Raw genomic sequence first — 13,021 nt, forward strand, 5'->3', positions numbered from 1 at the left:
ATTTTGTTAAAACCTATTTCAATGTAAGACTGTTACTAACGATCTTACTAACATACCTTCATTCTTGTTTCCTTTGGATTTTGTCAGATTCAAAATTATAGCTATTTGAGTAACCTCATAAGCTAGGTTTATTCTTGAGTTTCACACTTCTTCACTTTGGTTGTCTAAAATACCGTTTCACTTTTTCTTCTGTGTTATTCGAGAAAAATGAGTTACAAATCTAGATGAGAAACTTGCCAGGTTGTAGTCCATGAAGTCACTGATATTTTGTATAGATGGCACATAACAACAAGTTGGCTTTCCATGTTTCCAGATGCTTAATGCACTAAAATACTGTTATAATGCATTTTTTTCAATTACCTTCTGTTTTCTTTGAATTTACCATCCCTGTGACAGGAGTAAGCTCTTTGCATACATAGTTCGTAAAAGATACAGAAAGTGGTTTTGGAACCATACAATACCTTACTATAACACAGGAACTTAAGAAGAGTAGGAACTTTTTAATCTCTGAAGTAGAACACTTTACGAAATACTGCCCAGTGTGTGTCAGTCTGGTGTATTTACAGCTCCTGCATTGTTTGCTTCTGTTGAAGCATGTAGTGGCTAAAAGATGGTTCTGTAAATAATCCAAGGATCTTGGGATTACAAGGTCCGTGTTGAAGAGGATGTGCGTACACTTTGGTACAGTTTTTGATTAAATAGGAGTGCGTGGTTGATCTCTTAATAGGCTCTAGCAAAGCTGCCAAGAGATGTTTTCTGTATAGATAAACACTCAGTGGTTTAGCTTACAAAGTCATTGGTTCAGAAGAACCCGTTCACCCTCTCTTCATTCCTCCTTTCTGTCCGATTCAAATAATTTTTCTGAGCATAGTAAAAGTCCCACTGCTGCATTTCTACTATAAGCACCCCTTAATGTGTTTATATAGACACTTTTTTGGCAATCAAAAAGGTATAGATCTTACCAGACTGGGTGCTCTCTTCCTTTCCACATTGCCCTGAAATAATAGCCTTTTCTTCTCATCGTTGTATACTTTAGCCAAGTTGATTATCACTTTAACCTTCCAGCTGGTTTCTTGCCTACTGTTTTATTTTTTGTTTCCTTCCCATGCTCCATTATGTAATTGCTGCTTGCTGCTGTTTTCTTTTCCTTAGTGCCAGTAGCAAACCAGCAGCTGGAAGCATATGTAAGTGTTCAGCTATATTCCTGCTTTGTAAAATGGTAGAAAGCTGACCCTGTTAAAGAACAGATTCTGATACATTAATTGATCCTAAAATCATACTCAGCTTCTGTGAAGTCAGGCTGTTTTTACTTTGCAGTGTTTGAGGTCTTTTATAAAGATGGTAATGTGACTGTAGCTACTGCTTGGAATGACTAATCTTTGTAGATCTTAACCTGCAGTTGATCGTTAAGTTTGCACTACAATAACAAGGCTTTGGCTGGTAGACCTCGCTATGAAAAGACATGAAAACTGAGAAAGAAGTGTGCTTGACCACTCAGCAGTGAGTGTTGTTACTAAAACAACATAACAGCAGGGACAAAATCATCTTCCCAGAATTTAAGGAAAGAATACTCCTTTTTGTTGATGTTAACTCCATAATATTTATTGCTTTTATGTCTGTAGTATCCCATATGATCAGGGGAAAGCATTTCTTAAAGAGCAGGTAAAAGTAGCAACCCTGAAATAAGAACTTTGTCGTGTAAAAATCTTTAAATATTGTACTGAGTCTTTCGCATTGTGTATAATTTCTGTAGTTGTATTTTAATATTGAAGATGTAAGGAATGTAATTACATTTTAACTGTTTTCTGTTTCTGCAAAATTTGCCTCTTAAAATTACTGCACCTGGAAGGATTTTGTTTTCTTAAAATGATGCTGAAGTTAGTCTTAAACTTATAATTTGGCAAATTGAATCAACTTCTTGTTCTTGTGAAAACTAGAAACACAAGAACTAAAATCCTGTGAACTGAGTGTTTGCAGACTGTTTACCCTTATTTCTAAATTACACAGTTCTTAAATTAATTCCCTTACATAATCTGCCCCTTGATTTAATCCCATTCTCTGATACAATATAAACACATATATACTGTTCATATTCATTATTTTTCCAGAGCATTATTTAGCTTCTGTAAGCTTGTATGCAGTGTTTCATTTTTATTGCAAGGAAGAACACTGTGGTGTAAACTATTTATATCCTAGTGCCTTAAATCTTAGGAAGCATATCTATAAAACCTCTTCAAGAATCAAAAATCTTTGCAACTGGCTCTAAATCCTTAAAAGGAAATAACTGCTTCTTTAAACGGAATAGGAGCAGGGGGAGGAGAAAACATTACAACTGGTGCTGGGATGCTTTACTTTTGGCTATGTTTTCTTCATACTTTTTCTAAGGTCTCATTAAATATTTTGCTCAAATATTGCTCTGCAAAGGTAGAAAGAGTGAACTGAGTGTGGCTAAAAGCAAAGCTCCTAAATAGATTTTCAGTTTGGGTTGAAATTAATTTAAGAACAGGTTGATGGACAAAGTATTCTGTTGTTTCTGGTAATACCTTTTACATCTAAAAGACTGAAGAAGTCCCTAAAATATAATGTAATTAATAAAATAATCTCCGTGGTAAATAGAACACCATTTTTCAGTCCTGTACAGTACCACACTCCATGAAAAGGTAGCAGGAAAACTCAAGTTGTGGTTTGGGGTTTTTTTGTTTGTTGGGTTGTGGTGGTGGGGTTTTTTTCTTGCTGTTTTTTGGTTTTCTTTACTTTTTTTTTTTTAAGACTGGAAATGCATATCAGCAATTTAGAGTAAAAGGGAGTGCAAAGATCAAGTATCTGCCCCCAAAACAAAAATAGAATAATCTAGAAAATTTAGAGTTCAGGTTAAATTGAAATCAGAAAACAAATATGTAAGTGCTTAATGAAGACAACTGCAAAAATGTAGTTCTCTTATAGGAGCATAAGTTACTGAAAAAAAAGTCTTTAGCATCAGCTTAATTTAGGGTCTCTGATTATTTATGCATATAGGGATATGGTATGGCATCCTTACAAAGTATAGTTAGTTGATTAGAGATTTAGAGAAAATTAGAAAAAAATAATGTTAAATAATTGCATACTGTTCATAGGCAACAGGGAGTAGTGCTGAGAAACAAGTTTTAGAAAGGCAAAAGTAGGAGGCATGCTTTTGGCAGTATAATTTTTCACTCGCTAAAGTAAAATAACGTAGAGGTCAGGAACTGAGTTGGAAATTGAGGTAATCAAATTAGAAAATATTCTGGGAAGCACATACATTAGTCTCCTTTAGAAGGATTTTCTTACCAAACCTGCTGTGAAGTTTTCAGGTGCAGCATCTGGTTTTTTTCATAGTCTTCAGCTTGAGTCACAGGCTGCTCAGGTAACCTGCCTGAGGGTGTATAAATACTGGCTGCTGGATAAGTTTGAACCTAGATCCTGCTGCTTTCAGATGTTAAGGCAGGTGTACAGATCCAAAAGCTTCCTTTAAACACAGACTAAGTGTAATAACTGAATGAAGACAGTAAATGCTATGAAGATTTTACATTCTTTCAATATGATAGTTCTTACATTGGTCATATTTCTAACCTGAATTTTACTTTATGTGGGGTTTTTTTAATAGTATTTTATTAATTTATTAATAAATTTATCAAAATCTTTTATTTCAGAAGACTTTTCTATTTTGAAAATAATATATTCAAGCTGTCAAACTGCATAATTACTGTAGTTCACAGTGTTAAACCATTTTTGTAAAGACATCTGAGTAATTGTGTAACTTCTAAAATGTTCACCTTCATTATAGTGTTTTTACATTATTTTGTATTTTAAAGAAGATTTTACATAGCTTGATACAGTCCATTTATTTTGGAAGATATTCTAAAGATATTTTACATCTATGTGGTATTTTTCATATCAAGGTGATTTTTTCAGATGACAGGATTCTGTGCCCCAAATGCAGCCACCTCAAAATTGAATCTTGGAATCAGAGAGTAGTTTGGGTTGGAAGGGACCTCTAAAGGTCATCTAGTCCACACCCCCTGCAGTGAGCAGGGACATCTTCAACTAGATCAGGTTGCTCAGAGCCCCGTCCAACCTGACCTTGAATGTGTCCAGGGATGGTGCATCTACCACCTCTCTGGGCAACCTGTTTCTGTGTTTCACCACCCTCATCCAAGGTGTTAAAATGAACATCAATACAATACAATATCTCAAATCAGAATTTAAAGTTTTGGGAAAGCTTGTCCTTAGGCAAGCTCTGTATTCTTTATTCATGAACTAATTTAAATCTTGATCTGCAAGCTGCCAAAAGCTCCTTGCTATTCAAATTCTCAATTTATGTCAGGCAAAGAGAGCCTATATGTTTCGCTGTTGGCTACAGCGGTTCAGTAGTTCTTGTTTTCAGAAGCTTTCTAAGTTATGGGGGCACTTCAGTTAGGACTGATTTTTATCTCGCCAACAGAACAGCACCTTCTGAAGCACATTCATAGTGCTTGTGTAGGTTTCAGTTGAATACAGACTTGGCATGAATAATTCCACCAAATGAATCTTAAATTGCTTCTCCCCAAGTGTGGTGTGCCTGCTGAAAAAGTAACTGCACATATTTCCTTGTGTACTTAAACGCTGTTTCAGGTTATGACTGATTCTCCACACAAGGTGCTCTTACTGGTGATATTGCTTTAAATTTGTTACCGTGTTTTCAGATTCAGAAGTTTAACAAAAACAAGTTAAATGCTTGATGTAGTGAGTGCATTTCATATGTGATCTAAAGATAACTGAGTCATAGTATCTAAACTAATCTAACTAAAAATCAAAATTACGAGAATGTCACCTTATGACCTGCTTTTCCAAGGAGTGAGTTAATAAAACGTTATTTCCACTTGTTTGCAGAGTAGAATTGTCATAGATGATACATACCATAGCAAGCCAAGTTGTGAACTTTCAGGGTTAGTGACAGAACCAAATCTGTCAGGTCGTTCACACACTTTAACCTTCTCTTCAAATGAGGTGAGTTTCAAAGTGTGTATGTGTCTTGTTGATGTTGTTCACACTACAGCATGTTTAATAGAAACAGATTTGTGTAATGTGAAACTAGATGGCTGTTTCCGTATTTGAATGTTGAAGAGCACTGTAAAGAATCATAAGCTGTTTCTGAACTAAGGATATGGACTAGTAGATGCCATATCAGCCCTTGTGTTCTGATCCTAGTTATAGGAGAAAAATTGGAATGAACTCTCTCTGATCAAATTGCAGTTTTTAAATATAACACCTTTTTGTTCCACTAATTTAAAGCAATTTCCTGGGTGAATGAAAACTGCAGCCTTCACATCTGTGCAGGTTTGTTTTACCATAAGATTTCATCTAAATAAAAACAAACAAAAGGAAAAAAAAAGTCAGAATATAGTGGTTCTGATATGTAGGTAGAAACTGGATACCTGAAAGCCAGTGTTCATTGCCCTGGAGAACTAACTCCCTTGGCTACAGCTGAAACCTAGAGTTTACACTTTGGTAACATTCTGAGATACTGTCTCATTCAGTGTTTGACTGATGGGCATCTTTCTAAATTAAATTTATAGACTAGGAGGAGCTGAACACAGTCACCTTCCAGAAATGAGTTAGAGGGCTTACCAAACTAGTAGTGATAATGTTTGAAGAAAAAAATTAAATGGTGGTTCATGAATGTGGGGGCTTGTTAGTAGCTAGCTTAAACCAGGCTTTGATGAAAATCTTAAAATATTCCAGTAATATGTAGAAAGTCAGAACAGTCTTACAAACAATGTTATAAATATGAAATCACTAACAGAAAAATCTGGGGCATCAAAAATCACATAACTAGTTTATAGGTTTCAGTAGTGGGTTAATTTCTTGCAGATTTTTATCAGAGACTACAGTCATAGATACAATGAAACAGAGGAACTCCAGTTAGTATCTGTCATTTCAAGTAGTCCCTGCAGTTTTTGAATGGAATGGTTCATGAATGGAATATGTGTTTCTAAAACTTTCAAGCAGTATAAATCATAAGATTTTAACAAAGCTAAATATCTTCATGAATATTGTTCTTTGATCAGTGTTACAATTTTCAGTAAACTTCTGGTTCTAAAATTCAAATGAAAGTTGTCTATTACTAATTGTGCATATGTAAAGCGACAATTTAAGCCTTTTTTGTTGTAGATGAGTCAGATTCTAGTGTTCTCTCTAGTTCATATGTTGCTTATGCATATGACCAATGAAAGTTGTTGGTACCTTCTCAGTAATTACATTGATTATCAGGGTCTGTTCTGAGGATAATGATAAATAAACTCTGAGCTGGTTTCTCTTTTGGAAAGCAGTATGTGTGAAGAAAAATAGGTAGTTCTGGTTTTGTTTTTTTTTAATTAGTAGTACAATACATTATGGTCTAGGAAAAAATAAGTCACCAATCTTACAACAATTTTGGATATTTCAAATCCTTAACTTAAGCTCTTCACAAGTAGAATTGCTACCTGGTGCTTGCTGTTCAGATGGGTTCATAAATATCCAGGAGGGATCACACTAGCCAGTGTAACAACCCCTGCTTTCAGAGGAATGGGCTACTGCATGCTGCCCTACAAATCCTGGAACTGTTGGTAAACAGGAGATGGAAACACCTCTTAGAAATCTAGACAGGAGCAGCACTGAGGATCCTGCCTCTGCTGGCCAGGTACTCACAGGCAGCTTGGGGAAGTGACTGCGTGGTGAGAGTTACGTTGTTAGCAGCCAGCTAAGAGCAGCCAGTTACAGCCGAGGCACCTCCACTCACAGTTGGTTAGCAAGCTAGCTGGTAATCCCTCCTACCCTTCTAAAGTTTTTAATCTGTTAAATGGTGTGGTGGCATTGGTGTTTTCTTGTGTTTTGTATTTTTATCTTTAGAGCCTTCAGTATTTTGTTACTTGCTTTCTGAATCACTTGCGTTTTTATGCAGGAGCACATGGTTTTCTCATGCTTCCATACCTTATAAGTAGTTTTAGTTCTGCTTTCTGAATTTGCAGCTGATTTTGTGTGTGTGTGTGTGTGGTGGCTGTTTTAGGGACTGTAACCCTGATGTACAAACACCTTAGGACAGTCCTTCTGCCTCTGGAAGGACAGTAAACAATTGCAAAAAAAATTATGTAGAGCTGTTATTTAATGACCAATAAGCATTACTCAAAAATCAGTGTTCTTCATCTTATTCTTCTACACTTTCCACTTTCCTATTAATATTCTGAAAAAAATAGTTACAGATGTGCTTTTCCCTTGTGCAGTAGTGAAAAATTCAAATTATACAGGATTAAATATCTTCCTGTTCACCTTCACTTCTGTGAGGAGATGATGTCTAAGTGTTTTTAACACAGATTCAGGTTTTAGTACGACTTGTCTGGTTTTAAGGTTGCATCTTTATCGATATGAAGTAAGAGGAGTTTGTTAGCAACTGATGCTGAAAGCCTAGACTGGAATTAGTAGCTCAGTCTAGAGGACTCCTCCGTAGTACAGTCTGTTAGCTGCTCTAATCCGTGCTGGTTGGAGGAACTGGTGCAGAGAGCCCGCGAGAGTCTGTCGGGGGACTGCATTCCCCTGGCAAAATGAATGAACCTGGGCCTCTGTTTGACAGGAGTACACCTTCTTCAAGTATTTGTACTCTGAAATTACAGAAGCGAAGTTGTTGCTTGGCTAGCACATATTAAATAAAACTAGCGAGTGAGTTCCAACTGGAATAAAACATTTTACACATTTCTCGGTGTAAAGGAGATAGATATATGTACACACACAGAGCCCCCTTCCCTAAAGGATAAAAGTAAAATATAAAAAAAAAATATGTGGCAATACATATTTTGTTATTTCTTGCTGCTGATAGACCACACACAACTCTGAGATACAGGTCAAACTTGAAATGTAAAAAGTTTCCCCTTTTTTTATGTATTATTCATGAACACTTGCTAGGATGAGACAAAATAAGAAGTTACCAATGTATATTTTGTATTACAGTACCAGGTTGAGGAGTACTGTTATCTAAAATTATTTAAAATAAACGGGCATTTTGAAATTTCTTTAGTAATTTATACAATTAATCTTTTTCCCTGTACAAAGCATCTCAAGCTTGATAGCTTGGATAAAAAACTCACTGTGCCCCAGTTGTCTTGACACAGATGCTGTATAGAGCACTTCAAGCAAAACCTCTTCTAGAGCCCTTTGCTGTTGTTTTATGAAAATCATTATTCTTCTTTTGCACATCAGGAAGGTGGATGTGTTCACACTTGTTATATCTACATAAGCATTTTAATTTGGATTAGGAGTTCACTTTGAAGTAAAACTCCTGTTTGTCCCCACTTGCCTTACTTTAATGGATTGATCTTTGAAATCAAATCATATGTGCTTCAACAGTGTTCCTGGTGCCTTCCAGTTGCTAGTGGCCACTGAGTCTGTGTGACCAGACTAGAGCTATTCGGAAGTGAAAATCCTTTGAAATGCTTGTAGTGTGGATTTTAGGACCTCAGCACAAACTGTTCTGCTCTGCAAACTTTTTCCTATTTATCTGCACTACCTCCTAATGTAACCACTGTCCTTTGTTGCACAGACCAGGGAGAGCAAAACCATTTCTAATTACATGTAGTCCTCTGATACATTGGAAATTTAAAATTGTATTTCTTTCACCTCAGATGTGTGTTCCATGTTGTGCTCTCAGATCAGCTGACTGTATGATCGGATTGTGTGACAGACCTACATCTCACTATCTTTCACTTGCAATTGCCAGAATTATTTTGTAACATTCAACCAACTCTCCCAAATTTTCCATCCAAGGGAGCTGGATTTTGTGAGATCCCTCTGGTTGGGAGCTGTAGTTGTTCACCTGAAACTTACAGGGTCATGTCTCAAATCCATCACTAGAAAGATGCTTATTTCCATGTTTTCTGTTTACAAATGACATGTGTAAGGCTCGCTGGAAAAAGTGGGCATACTTTCCTCTCTTTCGCAAATAACCTTTGATAAGTAGTGGAAGCTGCATAGTGGAGCAGTCTGCAAGTCTAATGCACCTGTACTCAATCATGAGCTAGGGAGAGATCATTTTGGATAGTTAGTAAAACTTAGGTGACTCTGACATTACTGATTCAAGTATCGCACTAGAATTTCTTCCATACAGACATTGAGCTCTGTTTTATGTAGCTTTTCTTTTGTGATGGAGGAATAGAGTGCTTCAGGACGAACAGCAGTACCTTTTTCCCCTCAGAAGCCAGCTGAAACTGAAGTAGGGAGCTTCAAAAGCTCTGTGAGCTCTCAAAGTGTATTTTCAGTGGAAGGCTACTGAAACGGTCTTCTACTAGGCAGACCCTTTAAAATGTTGATATGATGGCATTAGATGAAAGAATAAACAGTCCTTTCTTTCTAGAAATGCACCAAATTTAGTAAAACTGTACATGGAACAGTCACCAGATTTACTGACCACTACAACTGTTTTTATTCTGGATTTCCTTCACTTAACAATAATCAATAATACAGTTGAAGTGCTACTTGATTCTTCTTGATGCTGTGTAAGGCAGTATCTAACATTAGGATTGAGCTACCTTAACCAACTGAGGAAGCTAGTTCATTGTTAGGTTACGCCAAATTTAAGCAAATGCTTTGCTATATAATTTCTTAGAGAAAACCATTTATGTTCTCTATTTCTGACTTAGTTTGTCTTGAATGTTGGAGTGTCTTTTTGTTATAGCAAACTCCTAGGCAAACTGACTATAAACTGTGATCTCAAGAACTTAAGTCCTTTTGGAGCTAGAGTATGTTTAAAAATGCATTTTGTTAATCGGACTCAATTGGCAACTGGAATTCAACATATAGTCAAGTACAACATTGCTTACCATGACTTTTCTCAATTGGTTAGGCATTAGATGATGAATTTACAACAACAGGAAAGCAAAATCAATGGCACAGTAGACCTATTTCTGAATGGACCACCCAGCAAGTATGCCACTGGTTAATGGGAATGAATATGGAGCAGTATATTACAGAGTTCACAGCTATGAACATAGATGGACAGCAGTTAATGCAGCTCGACAGTGAGAAATTAAAGGTATGTGAATATCTCAGGATAGATTTGTAACTGTATAAATTTCACTGCTTATTCAGACATATTTTTAACCTACAAAGTCTATTTTCCTGTTTTCATGGCTTTTTAAGGGATAGAGATTTGCTTTTGTAATACTTGGACCCTATACAGTTAGATGAGAATTTAGTAACTGATTGTACAATTAAAGACAAGCTGTTTTTAATCAGAAATATACCAAGTATTTCTTCCTGTTTGCTTCCTGAAGAAATGCATAAGTCCCCAAAGGGGCTTGATACATCTATCATCAATCTCAGCGTAAGGTCATATCAAAACAAGATCCAGCCAATTCAAATGTATAGAATTGCAGGATCCAGTTTTAGAAATCTGTTTCTTCCATATCTCTTCAAATGGGAAAGCTGAAATCCTATCTGGTGACCTTTTAAATGTATTTGGTTTTTTACTCCTGAAAAAATCTAATCTAAATCTTTCTTGTTAGCCTTTTCTTGCCATTTTACCTCTGGAAGCTGTATGGTATGTACCCCTTATAGTGCTAGTAAACTCTCCATTTTTCTTCCTCATTAGATTATGAGACTGCATTTTGGACAGGCAAGATGTGTGGTTAAAATAAGGTTCATTGGTCTATTCTGGCATAAGGCAAATTATTGTTAATGATCAATAGTAGGATTTGAGTGTTTTAGGGAGAAAAGTATCTAACTTCAGTCTCCGAACTTCAGTCTCCAAAATATACCTGCATTTTAGAATAGACATGCAACACTCAATGTCCTGTATTCTGTTACATAAGTATTTCCTTGGATACAGAGGAAATACCTGTAACTGGTCTGTCAAATGACTCTCTATTAGGGGAACTTGATGTTGATGCTTAAAGCTTAATTCACACCTAATGCCGTTCGGAGTTTCCTCTGGTGTGACCCAGTGCTGTGTGTAACTTGGAATCGGGTACTGCCACCTGCTGATCAAAAATCAAAGTGTACCGTTTACTTACTGAATACACTTTAAATATAATTAATATTTAAATTACTTAATACACTTCAAAATCCTTAATGTTAAAAATTAAAGAGTAGTTACTGAATATAAATTACTTTTGTATAAAAAGAGCTAGAAAAATATTTTGAGACTACTACTTACTATGCTATTTGCTGGAAATTCTCAGGTGTCTACATGTTTGTAAAATGCAACAAGCAGCTGTTACTTCACAACTGAACAAGAGTAGGCCCTTGTTTTCTTACTTACCTTGTTACCCAGATGATCATTTACAATGCTTTTGAGGACTTAGGTCCTTATTTTTCAAATAAACAGACTATCTTGCAGCAAAGGGAATAATACTTCCTTAAACTGTTCATGGACAAGCACTGTTGACAGTGCTCTTGGAAAAATTAATGACGAGGTATTTTTCTTTTTCCCCCCCTTGCAAAGGCTTTGGGAGTTTCCAGTCAAAATGACCGCTCAACAATAAAGAAAAAAATTAAGGATATTAGAAAAACACAAGAAAAACTGGAAAAGCAGAAGGAAAAGGTTCAAAAGAAGGAGAGAGAAGTTCGCAAGACTGGCAGAGTGGTAGCCACTCTTGAATCAAGCTGCTGAAGTCACCCTGTTTTATTTTAGCGCAGACTTGCTTCATCTTGAGGAAGTTCAGCAGATTTGTATATAATTGTACAATTGAGGGAGGAGGGAAAGTGCAACAGTTTAACATGGTAGGTGGTTTTTTACTTTTTAATTATGGTCCCTCCCTATTACAACCCAATAAAATGAAATAATGTTTTCAGTATTTTTATTCCTAGTTGACTCTGCCTGTACTAATAGACAATAATTTAACTTTCTGCCTTAAGTAATATTTGTGCTTCTAAGACCTCACATGCCCTTTTCATGGAAATTGATGTTTGTGAAAAGTAGAATACTGTATTAAAAACCATTCCAATATTAGTCAACTAGCATTTGATAGAGCTGAATCTGACAGAGGGACAATAGAAAAATCCTGCCAAAAAAGTCAGTCTGTGACAGTCTGTTTATCTGTTGCCACTAAAGATGTATAGTAAAAACTAAGTTTAAGAAAACAGTAATGTCAAATTAATTTAAGAAGAAAGCATGTATTTCAAATTTATGGATTATTTTGTTTAAATTCTTGTATTTCTGGGTTTTTCATTCAAAGTTCACTGTAGTAGCACATTGGTTTTTAATTCTCTGTGTTGCAATTTACTGAGAAAATAACAAGAAATATTAAGTAGTTTTCACAAGCTACATATACTAAGCATAATATTAAGTTTTCTGCACACTGCCCGTATGGTGTTGGGACAAGGTTTAAAGCTATAAATAAGATCTTTTTTAACCTATTTTTCCTAAATAATACATAGTTTTATAGATATATGCTATGAGTAAGATCAATTTGCAATACACGTATTTCTCTTTTCTACCTGCTACAAGATTTTTGCGGACCAAATTTATATATTTGCTAATTTTAAACTATACAGTTTTTCAAACTTAAAATACTGAGGGAAGAATTGTAGGAAAAATTATCACTGAAGCACTGGGTTTCTGCATTGTATTTAATGTTCGATTGTAGACTACAGATTATTTCTCTTTAAAGGAGGATTTGATTCTCGAATAGTTTAGAACATGAATTGGTGTTTTATATATTTACAAACTACTTTCTAGAGATACTACAACAGCACTTCCTTTAATTAGATTATTCCAGAAACATAGACTAGTTTAAATATCAATTCCACCATAGAATGGACTAGAACAAAACTTACATAATTTGTTTATGTGGACCAAGTTCTCCTTTAAATCTGTGGACTGTTTTTCATTTTAATTAAATGAATGAACTTCACTGTTGATGTTTCACAGTTGTTATTTTTTTGTATAAATGTCTTAGGAATTTCAGCAAAATGACTGTGTGGAAATGCTTCTGCACACTATGCATTTCCAAAATAAAGTTTGAAAATCTTGGTAATAATTACTTCTAAAAAGAGGTTC

At 35.5% G+C, this 13,021-nt stretch overlaps 1 protein-coding gene across 7 annotated transcripts in view; it reads left to right on the forward strand.

The window, feature by feature from the left end:
* The window catches only part of LOC137667328 (neurabin-2-like), a 43,103-nt gene extending 30,124 nt beyond the window's left edge, over nucleotides 1-12,979 (forward strand). For 5 of the 7 annotated variants that reach the window (XM_068408041.1, XM_068408039.1, XM_068408042.1 and 2 more), the window contains exons 17-19: nucleotides 4,888-5,004; nucleotides 9,866-10,054; nucleotides 11,465-12,979. In XM_068408041.1, the coding sequence (XP_068264142.1) occupies nucleotides 4,888-5,004; nucleotides 9,866-10,054; nucleotides 11,465-11,632 (474 nt within the window). In that variant the 3' untranslated portion in view covers nucleotides 11,633-12,979. The remainder of the gene's footprint in view (nucleotides 1-4,887; nucleotides 5,005-9,865; nucleotides 10,055-11,464) is intronic. The other 2 variants (XM_068408045.1, XM_068408046.1) reach the window with 1 other exon arrangement.
* Nucleotides 12,980-13,021: the final 42 nt, after the last annotated feature.

The sequence above is a fragment of the Nyctibius grandis genome, chromosome 9 (genome assembly GCF_013368605.1).
Source record: "Nyctibius grandis isolate bNycGra1 chromosome 9, bNycGra1.pri, whole genome shotgun sequence".
Lineage (NCBI taxonomy): Eukaryota > Metazoa > Chordata > Aves > Nyctibiiformes > Nyctibiidae > Nyctibius > Nyctibius grandis.